This window comes from Camarhynchus parvulus, chromosome 1 (genome assembly GCF_901933205.1).
Source record: "Camarhynchus parvulus chromosome 1, STF_HiC, whole genome shotgun sequence".
NCBI classification, from domain to species: Eukaryota; Metazoa; Chordata; class Aves; order Passeriformes; family Thraupidae; genus Camarhynchus; species Camarhynchus parvulus.
In genome coordinates, this window is record NC_044571.1 from 95,537,543 (window position 1) to 95,553,204 (window position 15,662).

At 41.0% G+C, this 15,662-nt stretch overlaps 2 protein-coding genes across 2 annotated transcripts in view; both read right to left on the minus strand.

Moving 5' to 3' along the window:
- Positions 1 to 5,228, minus strand: part of TMPRSS7 (transmembrane serine protease 7) — a 52,550-nt gene extending 47,322 nt beyond the window's left edge. The window contains exon 1 of the mRNA XM_030950757.1: positions 5,134 to 5,228. The gene's annotated coding sequence lies outside the window, so the exon portion shown is untranslated. The remainder of the gene's footprint in view (positions 1 to 5,133) is intronic.
- TAGLN3 (transgelin 3) lies at positions 4,687 to 15,407 on the minus strand. The gene is made up of 5 exons (XM_030950744.1): positions 15,020 to 15,407; positions 14,420 to 14,601; positions 13,395 to 13,569; positions 8,764 to 8,866; positions 4,687 to 5,237 (listed from the first exon to the last, which is right to left on the minus strand). The coding sequence occupies exons 2-5, from the start codon at positions 14,597 to 14,599 to the stop codon at positions 5,096 to 5,098; spliced, it is 600 nt and encodes a 199-aa protein (XP_030806604.1). The 5' UTR covers positions 14,600 to 14,601; positions 15,020 to 15,407; the 3' UTR covers positions 4,687 to 5,095.
- Between the last annotated feature and the right edge of the window lie 255 nt (positions 15,408 to 15,662).

Sequence of the window (15,662 nt, forward strand, 5' to 3'; positions counted from 1 at the left end):
GATGGCAAGCCCTGTAGAAAAGGAAAATAGTTTCCTGTCATGAGCATACTGTGCACAAAACTCATGTTGACAAAATTGTCTGTTACTCTGTCTGTTTGGTGACAGCCTTAAATTTATGGTGTTGCATATTGTTTCCTTTGGTAGCATGCATGAAAACGAACAGCTTTTATGTTTCTCTTAAAGTTTATGGAAGCTGTAGGAAGATAGCTGTAGGAAGATCTGTGTACACAGGCTTATCTGCAGCCTTGGTAACTCCTCGCTCTCTTGCTCAGGACCTACCGTGGCAATCATAGAATCATAGGCTTAGAGTAAATGACTGAATTTCTTTCCTCTAAAGGTGCTCACTTCTCATCTCAACATATTTAAAGCTTATTTCTAGTTAGGAGACATTACTATAACAGGGATGCTATTAATATCTGAGCTGTTCAAACCACCACTAGTGTTAGTATTTCCCATTAGAGGAATGGAGGTAGCCAATCCCAACAATGCAGCCAGAGCCAAATGCAATCAATTACAGACATAGAAATGAAACTTTTATGTCCTGAATTCTTATCCTTGCTCCTTGGGGACTCTGTTTAGACCTAGGAAGTCAGTAAAACAAGAAAGCTTGGTCTGAATGCATTGTGGCCTGTGAACAGCACACACAGACAGGTCCCAGGTGAAAGGGACAGGGCTGCTGCTGCCTATTGCTGCAAGGAGCACCTTCCTTCTACTCTCATCCCTGCTGAGTATGGGAGATGCTGTTTAGTACAGGCATCTTAGAAAGTGATGCTGTGGGCTGATTTACTGGAGAGCAAAGCCTCTTCATGCTGCTTACCCTCATTAGTTTTTATTTTAAACAGATCTTGTTATGTTAGCCTGAACAGCCCTCAAACTCCAGCTTAATTGAACTGGTTGAACTTAATACTGACTTTCTGTTCACCATATTGTCTTTCTGCTCTTCTTATACATGGAGATAAACTTGGATCCCATACTCATATATGCAGCTGTTCCTCCCCCACAAAACTGTTGAGCATCCTTTTAGAGGGCCATTAGATGCCAACGTAATGTTAAAAAGAAGTTATTTAGGAATTGTCCATAATGAGGTCATGGTCTCAAAACCTCTATAAAGACAGATAAATGTCATTAACTTGTCTAGAAGTATGGCAAACTGAAGCTCAAGGGTGACAATATTTAAGGTGTTTCTGGTCCAGCCTGCTCTGATGGGGCTTTCTCTAGCTGTTGAAGGGCATGATATTAAAATGTTTTTTATTTTTAATCACAAAAATATTCTATTCTATTCTATTCTATTCTATTCTATTCTATTCTATTCTATTCTATTCTATTCTATTCTATTCTATTCTATTCTATTCTATTCTATTCCTGGGATAGCTCATCAAGTTACAACCAGGCTTCAAACGGGATTATAGGCAGTGTGTGGGGAATCTTGTTTTAGTTTGTCCTTGCTGTCAAACTGAGTCCAAAGCCTTCAGTGAGATGCTGTTCATCATCTGCAGGGGAAACTCCCCCTAAGCATTAGAGAGCTAGGAGAGGAAACACAAAAACACTCCTCCCAAACACACACTCTACCCCTCAGTGTTCAAAGCTCCTATATGTCTTTATTCTAATGTATGTCAAGGCTTTTAACTAGTAACAATACACAAGGTTGTCACATAAATTAATTAGCCTCCTGGGAGACCTGCATAGGTGCTTTTGATGCAGTAGAACCAAATTTACAACGGCTTATTGCTAATATAAGAGAAGTGATGATGTTTTCTGTTAACTTGGTGGCAACTAACATGTTTTTAACTGTATTAATTTACTTCTTAGCTTAGCATGTTTGTAAACTTAATAGTATGGATATTTTAATAGAAGAACATTAGTAGGCCAGAGCATATTAGCATTTAATTAACAGTACCATTATTATTTCTATATCTGCCATACGGGAATACAAAAGGATAAAGCTAACTCCCAGAATAAAGTATACTTTGCAGCATAGACTGCCAGGTACTAACAGCTAGATTAGTGTGATGGATTACGGTAATGAAAGAATATGTTATGTTATGTTATGTTATGTTATGTTATGTTATGTTATGTTATGTTATGTTATGTTATGTTAGTTATGATCTTGGGGATTGGTTGCAAAAAATAAGATTCTGGGGAATCAGTATTTTTGGCCATTGTTCCCACACCAACCAGGTCCTGTGTCTGGAGCTACATGGTATAGATTTTCTTTCCCGGAGCACTTAGCTGTTTTTCCCTAATAAAGTTGGCTACTTCTTTTTTTTTTTTTTTTTTTTTAATATGCAAGCACACAATGTTTTCTATAACTTCAATGAGGCTGTTAGCATCAGAAATAGGGAAAGTAATATATCCTGGGAATTTAATTGTCATGTAGCTCTTGAAAATGGTGTTTTCTGAGAGGACATATGAATGGAAAATAGAATGAAAATTCTGCAGCCAGAGAGGGGAGGCCAAGGTCACCAAATTTGGGATCAATCCTGGAGGCTGTGTCCCCTGTGAGGGTGGTGTGGGGCAGAGGATCAGGTTAGGACCTCTCAGACCTCTTACCTGTCTGAAGGCAGTTCTTCCAGCTCCTCCTATCCAGCCATTTCGCTCACTGTGGCTATGACTTTGTAGTTTCTATTAGGGGATGGTGGCTGCTGTTCACATTCACCAAGGTGAAATTTCTGGTGGCAGGCATTTGTCTTGCCATCAGCCCAGATTTCTTTAATCAGCTTATTTGCTTTTAGTAAGAAAACCTGCTGGTCTCTTCATGCTACAACTAATGTCATATCTAGGGGGAAGTTATGTATTATACTTTGCACTGAACTACTGCCCTACCACGGCTGAAATGTGAGCTCCTCTGTCTGAGATGCACCCTCTGGAGCTGTCATCTGCTCCTCTGCTGAGTTCATTCCCCTAAGTAACAGAAGAATAGCCCTGAACAGGTAGTAAACACAAACCAGTGTGACAGTAGGACAGTGGAGGAGCCAAGATGCCCTGTAAGAGGAGGTACAAGTGGGGACAGGACCTTTTCAGTGCCAGCTACTGCAGATCCACTCAGCCCCAACGATATAGCATGACCTTCATATCACTTTCTATGCAGTGCTTGGCTGAAGCAGGGAGATGTTATTCTCTTCTCCTGACAGGGAAGATAGAGCTTCCCATGGGCTGAAGGAACCATCTTTTCAGTTTACTCGGTGGTAGAAATTTTTGAAGCCACATGAACTTGTGTCTGGCTGGCCCTAGGGCTACTTAGTAAACACCTAGCTGTTACCGTGTGTCACTGGGTTCAAAGCCAGACAGAAATCACCCCATCTATATATGTAGGCACTTAGAGACCTGTCAGAACAGATTAATCTTCATTTGTTACCTGCCTACATATTATGTTTTCAGGCCTTCTTGGAAGACTTTCATGAATTAAAAAGAAAAAAACCAAAGAACCCACAGGGTTCAATCATCATGTTTCCCTTCCCTCTTGCTTGTGGGGAAGAGGTGAATGGGCTTTGTGGGTGAAAGCCCAGAGACAGTCAATAGCAAGGAAACCTGCATAGAAAACAGTGTGCACCCCTCACGTTTGTGTGGGGCACAGCCCCAAGGCAGTTGTGCTGACTGGCAAGTCACGTACTCAGAGAATGCTCTGGTAGCCTTTGGTGGCCAGGTGACTGTGTCAGCCACTTCTTCTATTGACACTCCAGCAAACTGTCTCCAAATGAACCACTAGCCACATTTACAGCCCTTCATTGAGCGTAACAGATTATTTGAATTTGAACTGTGGGTATTTTTCATATCAGAAGCATTCTGGTACTTTTGTTCTATTTCTTGCTTTGCATTTAAAACACAACTTGTTTTGTGCTTTGCTTGGTATAGTAGCAACTATCACAAGATGAAGCCTGTTGTCACCTCTGTCTGACAGACTGTTCATTCACAGTGGAGAATTCCCTGAGTTTGGAGACTCACCTGCTGGTGGTTGTACCGAGTTTGGCGGGGTGCTGTGCTTTGGACTGGGGACTAAAGAAGTTGATAACTCACCAGTAGTGGCTACTGCTAAACTGCCTGCACAGTGCCAAGGTCTTTTCTCTTTCTCATTCTGCCCCCACAAGTAAGTGGGCAAGAAGCTGGGAGATGCACAGCTGGAACAGCTGACCCCACCTGCCCAAAGGATATCCCATATGTATTGTGTCATGGTCAGCAGCAAAAGCTCAGGGAAGAGGAAGAAGAGAATAACTGTGGTGACAAGTAACCATCATGCATGCTGAGGCCATGCTTTCCAGGAAGCAAATAAATGTCTACCTGCCAATGGGAAATAGTGAATTAATCCTTGCTTTGCTTTGTTTTCACACACAGCTTTTGCTTTCCCTATAAAACTGATTTTAGCTTGCTCCACAAGTATATGGGCTGCAGATGACCCAGCATACTAGGTCAAGAAAAATCTGAGCTAAATTGGCTGGGACTACATGAATCAGACTCAGTGGATAATAAATCTTTTCTTCTTTTCAGGAAAATACTTTGGGTGTGCCTTTAGACAAACACTAAATTGAACATGTAACACAGACTGTAAACACTATAGCAGGCAGTCACTCAGAGAGCGCTCTGGGTTAGAGATAAGAGAGACTGACCATGGAAAATATTTAACTCATCTGCACTGTACCATGTGGTTGTTGGTTTCAGCTTTTACCTCCTTTAAATAATGAGTCTTTGAGGTATCTTTATTTTGTCTTTATTCTTCAGTCAAACAATATCATCACTAATTGAAGAATGAGGTTATTGGTTGAAATACAAGTGCAGTGTGAGACAAATATGGAAGATAACACTTTGCAAATAAATTAATACAGAATAATTGTCTTTGCATAGTTCAGAAGTGAAAAGTAGGAGGCAGCAGTGCACACGTGCTGTGAACTGACACACACTACCACAAAAACCCAAGTTCCTAGGTGAGCTCTTGCAGCTGCAAAGAAAACAAACCAAACCAAAAATGCCCCAAACATTAGAGAGCACTAACTTTTAAAAACCAGGCAAAAGGAACTAATAAGCATTTTTTTTCTTTCTATTTTTTTTTTCCTTAACAGACCATGCCGCAGAAAGAGTGTTTTCTCCACAGAGAGAGATGCTTTTAGATAATCTGCCTTGGCATCCCATAGCCTGTCATACCCGACTGTGATGCTCCTTTGTTGCTCCCCATCTGAAGGCCTATTACATTCTGTCCCTGCCGAAGCTGCTCTTCTGAAAATCCTCGTCGATTCTGCTGTGCTTTCCTGTCCAGATACACACAAAAAAAGCAACATACATGCATATCATTCTGTGTAGTGATCATGAAATCACACAGAGATTGTGATCATGAAAATCAATCTGGGACTGGCTCATATCCCTTGTAATGCATTAAGTCATTTGCCCCATCCCACGTGCTGGACAGTACTGGCTGGGCTAATTGCTTTCCTGCAGAAGTAATGCTCTACTCAAACCTACAATACTTTAGACTTTTACTGTCCCTGTTATTGCAGAACTCCAAGAGACTTCCCCAGAAGCTGTGACAGGTAAACTATTTATACAGTGTTGTATATAAAGCACAAAATAGGGTTAATTTTTGTTCAGCACAATAGCTCTTAACAGCTGCAGTCCATGGGATCCGATCCGTAAGACACTTACCTGTGCTGTACTACAAGTTGATACCCATATAGAGCAACAGTAAAAACTGGTGTAATTTAACTCAGTGGATGAAATAAAAGCTGAGTGTACCCAGAACAGCAGTGGGTCAGAGAAGGGACTTAATCATTTTTGCAGAGGGGACATTGGTTGTCGGCAGGACAGAATGTTTGCCTTGTTGCCATTTCCAGATCTCTCACCTCCTAAGCAATAGGCTTTGCACCTTGCACCTGTGTCTTAACTGTAGGACAGTTCTTTATCTTCTGCCAAAACATACTGACCACTTTGTTCAGTATCCCTGGTCTCAAAAGCCCTTTGGATCAATGAACCTTTGTTGGAGCATAAAAAAGCCTATTTCTCCCTGAAAATAGCACTGAAGGCCAAAGTGGCAGCTAAGCAGAAGGAGAAAAGTTTGCACTCCGCTGCCTCACAAGAAAATGTTTGTCTTGGATTCACCTTTCATTTCTACTAGGTGAGGAAAACAAGCAATTTAGGATGGAGAAGGATCAGCCTGTTGTTATCAAATGAGGCATATAAATCAGCAGAGTCCCAGACTGAGGGACTACCAGACTCTACTTCCACATGGGTAGAATCTATTTCCGTGCTGTGTCTGTTTGTCCTGTGATTAGGTTACAGGTTACGGAGCAGTATGGCATCGAGTTATAGTTCCCCTTTTCTTCCCCATCCCTCCACTAGGTGAGAATACTAGGTTAGGTACCTGCTGTGATTGAAAACCATCAACATGATCCTCTCTATGAGGGTGAGATCCTGCACTGTGCTGACAACCCTGGCTCAAGTCCAAAAACGCACTTAAACCCTCTGTTAGGCTCAGGGTGTTCAGGAAATTACAGGAGATGAACTCAAGTCCACGTGAAAGCCCAGCAAAGTGGAAGGGGGAGAAAGATCCACAGGACACCAGGGCTGACCAGTCATTTTCCAGAATAAGTCCTCAAGTGGTGAAGTGTAGACTAATAAGAGGGCTCATAGAGGCCCACCACAGGCTCTCAGATCCCACAGCTCTTGCCAGAAAACTCACTGTTTTGGGGGAGGCACACAGAACTGCGGTGCCTCAGAAAGCAGGCCCCTCTCACTGCTGCTTAATTTTTTTTTCCAGAATACTTACACAGGCAGCAAACTACTGCCAGGATCTTCACGAGAGGATGTTTTTAGAACAACTCCTATTACCTAATTGAATCTCAGGTTCACTGTGTCTGCCTCTATTTTAATTAAAAAAACAGGAAAGTATTCTATTGTTCTTTTCTCCTTCCTCCTTGAATTTTTTTGCTATGTTGATGAGTACTTCCACAGAAGGTCAAAATGTAATTAAACAGAGAAAAAAATGAGAACTGCAAAGAAGAAATAAAAGGAGAGACTAAAGGATAGCCTGATTAGGCTAATAAAAGTTGATTACATATATGGTTTGGATCATATAGCGCTATTTTTACCATCACAAGCCCCACATTTAGTATATGATGGTCTTACAGATAACATGTATGAGATTTGGTTTTAGATGAGTGGAAATGGCCTTAACTGAGACTAAGAAAAGAGACGAAGGCAAGTCTACTCACCTGCCACGTCTCACACTATGTCAAGTTCTGTTTGGCCTGTCTGGCATCACTGTTTCCTAAAACTGAGCCCACCAGATCTGCCAAATTTTTGTGCCAACTTTACACAAGTGCTTGTGTTTGCCAAGCCACAGAATAACAAACAGCTATGGATCCATGAATCTTGCTATGCAAGGACGGGGACATCAGTCTGATGGCACTGGGAATGTAAGACACTGGCAATAGAAAGTCAAATGGCTTACCTCAAGTGTGGCATTATCCTAATCACTGTAGATCCCTGCATGGATATTCTTACTCTGTTTGATACTGGTCTCTCAATTCAACTTAAGGCGATTAAGAATCATCCTGAAAGCCCTGAATTATGAGTAACACTGGGTGGCAGTGAGGGGGTTTGGTCTGCCTGAAGGGATAGGGAAGCTACTCAGGAAACAGCTCCTGACTGGCAACATGCCATAACACTGGTTTTCCTTAAGGCAGCAACTGTAACATGGTACTTCACAGGGACTGCAATGGATATGGCTGGCTATCCAAGTAGTATGGGTTGGACAGACAGCTAGAAGAGAAGGGAGGTGATCATATCTTCATCCATAGCATAAAAAGCTGTTCCCATGCACAGTTAAGAGTCCAGATGAAAATTATTTTTTCTATGTGGGACTTTGTTTTAGTTACATAAAACAAATAAGCCTGTCTGTGTCATAGTGATTTCATGTCTGGTTTATATTAAAGAATGTAACTAGATTTGAAATAAATTTTAAACCTAATTATATTCCATAAATATAAATCTATTTGTGTAGTGTATTAAGTTAATGTAACCTGACTTTATAAAAACAATGCATAGGAGTTTGCATTTATTCACCTGAAATTCAAATCTCAGATTTAAACAGAGTTTAAATCTGCTCAGTGTTTAAGACAAAGTGAAGCTTGCTTTATTTTTGCTGAGCCTCACCTAGACATCAGAAAATTCAAGCAAAGAGAAGACAAGCAGTCAGAACTCTTTTTGCTAACCTGCCTTCGACATTTCTGTGTAAGAGATACTCTTGGATGGCAGAAACTTATGTCAATAATATGCCTGTGGGGCAGGAGAGTAACTGTGGGAGGATTTCCTTTTCTTCCTGTCCCTGTTTTACAGCCTCTCTAGCCAAAATAAATGGAACTTCAGAACAAATAAACAGCTTTGCCAAGACAGAGACTTCTTCACAGATAAGCAGTGCTCCCCAAGAATAAAGAAGCCTAGGAAATTAAATCATTTTTGTCTGAAAAAAGTAAAGAGACTTCATGCCACCTTCTCTTTGCTAAGTGAAGGGGTTGCTACTTGAGGGTTCACAGACATCCTCAACAGCCTTGTCTTCCTTAGTCTTTCTGTCTGCTATCTGATGTGAGAGAGCAAACCTGATGACAAATTTTTCCTGCTTCCCGTCTCTAGCCTCCAGAGAGAAAAACCTCACTATTACAAGGAAACTTGGGAAATATTCTTCCCTTCCTTTCCAAATAAATTTCCTTAAAGCCTAAAGGCAGATGATATTACCAGCTTCCCAGGGAAGATAGCTCTGGGCAGCTGAGCTCCGGACTTTACCTGTGGAACCAGGACGGATCTCCTTTGTAGCAGCCATCATCCTTGGTGACCGCCAAACTGCCCAAAGCCATTAAGGTTCTCTGCACTGCTGCCATGTCCTTCCCTAGAAAGCCAGACAGTGAAATTAATGTAGGAAATCTTTGTTCAACAAATAGCTTGGCACACTGAAAACCAGTTTTATCTGATGTATTAACTAACTCTCCCAGGTCCCTGAAGATGTGCATTAATAGAATTATGAATGCTATTTTACCATTGCTGAAATGAAAGTACTGACATGCAAGAGCTTATTAAAGTCAACAAAGGGATGGAGTTAAAGCAAAACTTAGTTTTTCAGGCATTTCTAGATTTCCAGGCCTTTAATTATTTTAATGCCTTCCTCCATACCATTTTAAGTCTGTAGAATCACTTTGACAAAATTTTCTTCTAAGGAAAGATTATTTTGGTATGCAAATAATGGTAATATAGTCAGTAAAATGTGGCTGAAGGAGAATAGTGTGTTAAATAGTGTGTGGTGTGTTTCAGTTTATTCAGAGTCAGTTTAATCCCTGTGCTAACAAAGCTCACAGCAGTTCTGGGAGCTCTTGTGCAGATAAATTCTATCAGTCCTTCCCAAATTAACCATCAAAGCACCTTCCTAAACCTTCCTGCTTACTATGATGCTATTCAGTTTCATACCTTTAATTTCTCCCATTTGGTCCACTATTTTTCATGTTCTCCCTATGCTATCTTACTTCATTTCTCAGTTCAGAAAGTCAGGGCTTGTCTCAGCTTTAGCCAAATAAAAGTTACATAACTCATTACCCAATCCAGACATGCTACTTTTTGGAATGCTTTCTAGTGAAAATAAGTTGCAGCAGGTATTTCCAATTTGTGTGAGGTAGTAAGTTATTGGAAATCTGATCTACCTTTTGCCTCTTCCTTATGAAATCCTTCCATAAGCATTTCTTTTACTCCCCTTGCCTCTTTCATTCCAGTTCTTCCTCTTTCCTAAAGTAATGTATCTAGTTAACAGATCTGATTCTGGCTCTACATATGTGAAAACAACCAATTCAGAAAAAAGGAGACACCAGAGACATGATGATAACAGAATTCAGAAATACCTCCAGTGGACCAATATTAATGGGCATCACTGTAGATGAGTTGGAGTGTAGAAGGAAAGGAGCAGTGCACACTCTGGGTTTCTGCAGTGCATCACCCTGATTACAGGCAGATGCAGTCCAGGGCTCTGTAACACAGTGGCTGAAGTGAGGACAGCACACTAAAGCTGAAAACATCTATCAGCTTCCAACTGTGGCTGTCATACAGACTACTAAAGTTTTTAAAAATCCTATCTGCAGGGGACTATTTGTTCATAAAATAAATTGTCAGCCCTCCAGAACTTATGTATTTTACTGTATTTAAGGCAAACTGCATCAGAAGGGTCCTTGCTGGGGAGGGCAGCCACAGAGCTGACATTCCCCACACACACATCTGCAGGTGCACCCAGAGGAGCATGAGGCAGGAACCTGAGAGCTCCCACAGCAGCAGATGTACCATATGCTGTAACAGATGCCACATACAATGTCCTTGGGATGCCTCCTGTATAGCAGGAGAGCAGTGACTGCCTGGGATGAAAAGAGATGTGGAGAAGGATTTAAAAGTGAATCAGCTGAATAATGATGGCAAGCAAAGGAAAAAAGCAAAAGGAACAAAAGACAGGCAGTGAAATATGATGATCAGCCTTGCAGAGCCATCTGGCAGCCCCCCCACACACACACACTCTGTGCTCAGCTCTGCTTTATTTGTCACATTTGACAAGTGGGAGATGCTGCAGGGGGAAAACTGGGTAAATGGGAGCTGAATGACATGTGACAAAACAAAGCCACAGCTCTGCTCTTCAGAGACTCCTTGCTACATATGAGGAGTGCTGTGGGTGAGGGAAGACCTCAATCCAAGTGGTCTTGTGTCACTTGCCCTCCTCCAGCAAAGGATACATAGGGCTTGATGGTCAGCATAAAAAAAAAAAAAAAAAGCAGGGAAAAATTTTACATTTTCAGTGCAGTTACCTGACAGAAGGGATCATACACCTTCCCTAAAGCCTGGTATTGCAGCAAATTGTAGTCAGTGCCTTCCCTTAGCTCTAGTACTTGTTTATTGACAGCCATGTGGGCTGTCCACCTAGCCCACAGCTTCAGCCTCTCTTCAGGGACCCACACTGATGACACTCCTGCATTTCAGTGTCCTCTGCAGTGTGCTTTGAATAGCACAGTGTTGTAGAGGAATTTGGCACTGTTTTTAAAACAAGGAGGAAGGGGTCTCTGCTCACTTCTTGTTCCAAGCCTTTCTCTTTAGGCGAAACCTATCTGGAAGGACCTCCTCTCCAGGTCCAGAAAGGAGAAAGTTCTAACAAAGATGGAGAACCGCTCTGCAGAGTACTCCTGAAATGCTTTTTTTGTAAATGTTGAAAAAATACCCAGTGATTCACCTGCCTCTTGCCTGCCTGGAAGTGTATCAAGGAGGGATCTGTAAAAGGCAGCAAACATGTCTTGGGTGTGGATCAGGGAAAGCTGCGCAGCACAGTACATTTATGCAAGAAGGGGCCAAAAAAGAGGTGATACTTCCCCTGGATCAAGAAGCCAAAGAGATGAAGAAAAGTGCAATAAATGGACTGAGTGAGTTTGAAACAGCCAACAGCAAATCATATCCTAAAATATTTTCATTAATCATTGCTAAGCATTTCAAAGCAAAAGCTCATGGAAAACAATTAGTGCCAGGGGAAAGCTGTTTCTCAGTCACACACTTTTCTTTCCCTATAAACATACATTGACATTTCTCTTTCTAAAGAGATTATGGTGTGAAGTGTAGGAGTGCTGCAATTATGAAACAGTGAAATAGAGATTGTCCTTTCTGCCCAGCTAAGGCATCCCTGTCCAGACAATTCAGCCCTGAAGCAGCACAGATGCCAGAGGTCAGAGTTACAGTGAGACACAAAGAGCTCTCCCTACTGGACAGACATACTATGTCATCCCGGCACTGAAATGAGCAGCAGGGAGGATGAAAAGGGAGTGGGAAAGTAAGGAGTTACAGATTAGGTTTGGGAAGTCTTAAAATAACAGTGAAGAAAAGCTTTGTATGTCTTCCTCCTAGGTTACAAGTTGTGTTTTGACTTCCTGTCCCCTAGAAGTTACTATTTTTTCACCTTATGTCTGTTGAGAAAAGGTGATGAGTGAAAGGAAATTAGGAGACAGCCACTAGCAGTTAGAGCATTATGTCTTCAAAGCAAGTCCTTTTCCTCATAAGGATCAATGTACCATATTTTCATATGCATGGTGGGAAGCCATTATGAGTTGCAAAAGACTGTAAAGAACAACATCTGAAATGAACAATTATCATCCCTTACAAGTTAGATGGAGCTTCTCTCTCAACAGTCTGCTAGGCTGAGGGGTGGGAAGGTGCTACTTCAGGGAAGTGAAAATCCCTTCACTTAAGACATGTAAAGATAGATTGCATAAAACACTAAAGACTAAATTGGAAGAAACAATCCTGCCCTTGTGCCAAGGGTACGGATTTGTCAAGCAAATCTGGCACTCTAAGACATTTACAGATCCCAGTAACATCATCTGTCAGTATGTCCTTTCCCTCCAATCCATTCATGAAGAGCTCCCTAGTCTTTCATTTCTCCAGCTGTCCTTCAGAGGAATGATCTCTTCCACATGTATTCCAACTGCCTGTGAAAACACACACCACTTTTTTCTCTTGATATGTACTCCTACACAAACTATGCTGGCCAGCTTTCTCAGTGGATTGTTTTCCTCTTTCCACTGTTTGATTCTCATGGAAGATTTTTAATCCTTTCATATTTGCCTTTCACTGCTCTGCAGCTGTCTTTGCTCTGAGCACTTAGCCAAAGCATTGCATCACCTTATCAAGGGAGATGCAGGATATACAGTGTGTTTGGTTTGAGCACCAGGTTGGGATGTACCACCATAGAAGTGAGCAAAACCAGCCCCATTAATGCACAAATGACTCAGCTCTTCAGCAACTAGAACAAGCAGTTTCCATTTCGAGCCTGGGAGGGAGACTTCACCTGCCTCACTGTAAAACCACAGGAGTACCCCGAGTTTTTTTTTGCTCTTGCCATAGTGACCTCTCCTAAAAGTCTCCTTAGAGAGAGAAGGTCAGCTAACATGGCATTAAGCAGTGAGTTTTGTTTCTCACAAGTCATAAATGAACCCTCATAAGCTTCACAGAGGCACATATACTCCTGGGAATGCATTTCTTAGCTCAAATTTAAGTTTTGCTTATAATTTGAAGACTGCAACAAAATTTTGTCATCAGAAAATCAGATGTTCTTATTAGGAGCTATTTACTTTAAAATAATTAGCAGAGAGAACAGTTGTTTTATCAGGCCTGTGAATTTCTATCAGAATGATGGGGTTTTGGATAACACGTGAGCTTGGAAGGGTTCTGTTATGCCCTCAGGGCAATATAAATCCCTCAGAGGAAACAATGCAGCACTGGAAGAACATGGTAATGAGGTAAGGCAAACAGAAACAAAAGATAATTACATTAGAGAATATGCCGAGACAAAATGCACATCAAAACAAAGTAAAATGAAGACTGTAAACTGACTTTCAGTTTATTATTTTTACCTTCCCATAAATCCACTGTCTGGAAAATATCTGTTGTTCTTACTCCGTAGATTTCAGCAGCTTTTAAGAACTGAGATATTTGTTCCATCTGCTTGAAAGCCATTTTTGATTCAGAGATCTTTGCAATAGGCTCATTTCCCTTTGGATGCAAACTGTTTATTAACTTGCATAACAGCTGAGAGATAAAGACAGAAACAAAATTAGAAAGCAGGCACCAAACTAGAAGGCAATTTGTGCTCATGAAATGATGTTGCAAAATGCTTTTGACCTGGCCAGTTTCTGTTAGGGACATAATTTCTTCAGTTAAAAACAAAAAAGTGAATTGATAATAATCAAAGTATATTAGAAAAGCATTAAAGCTTTCATTAACTGAGGCAAAAGGATAACCATATAAATCCTAATCTGCTAGAAACAACAAAGCAATCACTGGTAGAGGTTATATAACAACTGACAGAGAAGAAGCCTGACGCCCAAGCCAAAAAATAAGCAATATCAATTGAAATGTTGTTAAAGTCACTTTGGCAGAGATTCAATGATTAGCATAGTCTTACAGCTGCTGCAAACAGCAGCATCTGCCTGTTGTTCAATAAACCAATGGAATACAATGTTTTAGCTACAGAATTATTCCCAAGAAGACAGTTATGACACAATCCTGTCCTTCAAATTTGCAATATCTCTTTGCCTTTCCTTGTCAACACTGATTATTTCTTTAAGATAAAAATATACATCTTGTTTTAAAAAAAAGATCTCATTTAACTGCATGAGAGAAAAAGCTGAAGGAATGACTCATATATAAAACATGCATGACTCATAAGAATCATAAATATTGTACTGATCTCAGTGCACTAGTAGGATAATTTATATTCTGAGATTAAGACTCTTGGCCAAAAGGAAATAAATCAGATTCTAAGACATATATTTCTGCACTGACCATGAGCTCTGATCAATTTATCTAAATGAAGACAGAACACAGGAGAACTGTGCAGATAAAAACATTAAAGTGGGCAATTGGACAAAACACTCACTGTTCCATCCATCAACCAGGTCTGAAAATGTTGCCTTCCAGGAGGAGGGTGCTCTATCTGTTCTCCACACTGTACAATAATCCAGTTCACCAGTCTAGACTCTAATTCCGCGTCGTATTTCTGTTCAATCTTTTCCTGAACTTCTCGGCTTAAGCCATAGCTTGGTCCTCTATTAGCCATCTCTAGAAACAAGGGAGAACTTACTCAGTGGGCAGAGTCCCAGTGCACACCTTTGAAGTATGCACAGGAAAATGAAAGGATAAAAGAGTGAGCAGCCTGCCCTAAATGTTAGACAGTTGAACAGATATTCATCAACACTGAAAGTAACTGTATGTGCACCGGGTTATAGCTCCACAGAACAGGGGAGGGATCAATGAGGGAATGTCCTTTTCCAAAAGCACAAATTAGCCACATCTTTTTTAAAAGGAAGGAGAAAACAGCAGTCCCCCCTACCCAACCACAAAAACAGAAAAAAAGCAAGATTTAAAACACAGTAGGTTTTAAAGAGAAGCTTCTACTATGTTTATAAAGAATACAATAGGGTTGTCAGATCGACATTACAGCTGCCTGCAAATCCAAAAGCACTTTAAAATTGCCTACCTAATACTTGCTAATAAGAAGGTTGTGCATGGGAGCTCAAGGAATCCAATTAAAGATGCAGTCAGAGTCTTCCTCAGCAGAGATGTAAGGATGGATATCCAGAGATCAGCACACTGAAAAGCGAAGATGAATTTAAGAGATGAAGGCTGCCACAATGCCCTGCTGCTGCTGCAGCATTGTGGTTTGAAGAACAGTATATTGATTTGATTTTCCTCACATATAGGGAGCGTCAGAGCAGGGGCGTTGCTAAGAGCCATTAAAGAGACCTGCCTCCTCAGTCACAGCCCAGGGACCCTGTTTATCTCGCCCATCTGTGGTCTGTTTTCCTGCATCTTTCCTCAGCCTTGCACTGCTCACCCCACTGGCTCAGATTTACTCCACCTAGCCTTCATCAACCCAAATTGCATCAAGCATCCCAGTAACACATAGGCAGAAACACAGAGGCACTCTGTTAAACGCATGTGACAGAAATTACCACACATCTAGTTTATTTTTAGTTATAAGCCAGAAACAAACCCTTTTTTCTCCCTGTTCTGCACCTCGATAACAGGCTGAGAGTGTGACAAATAATTTTTCATCTTCCCGGTTCAAATGCTGATAAAGAGTTTGAACAAGGGGACAATAGGATGAAAAGTGAAGGAAG

Bases quoted from the DNA above. Each gene is read 5' to 3' on its own strand.
- TAGLN3 (XM_030950744.1), bottom strand. From the start codon at position 14,599: ATGGCTAATAGAGGACCAAGCTATGGCTTAAGCCGAGAAGTTCAGGAA. The intron at 13,570-14,419 runs GTGAGTGTTTTG...TTTATCTCTCAG, and splicing joins CCTGGTTGATGGATGGAACA to CTGTTATGCAAGTTAATAAA. The intron at 8,867-13,394 runs GTAAAAATAATA...CTGGCTTTCTAG, and splicing joins GACAGTGGATTTATGGGAAG to GGAAGGACATGGCAGCAGTG.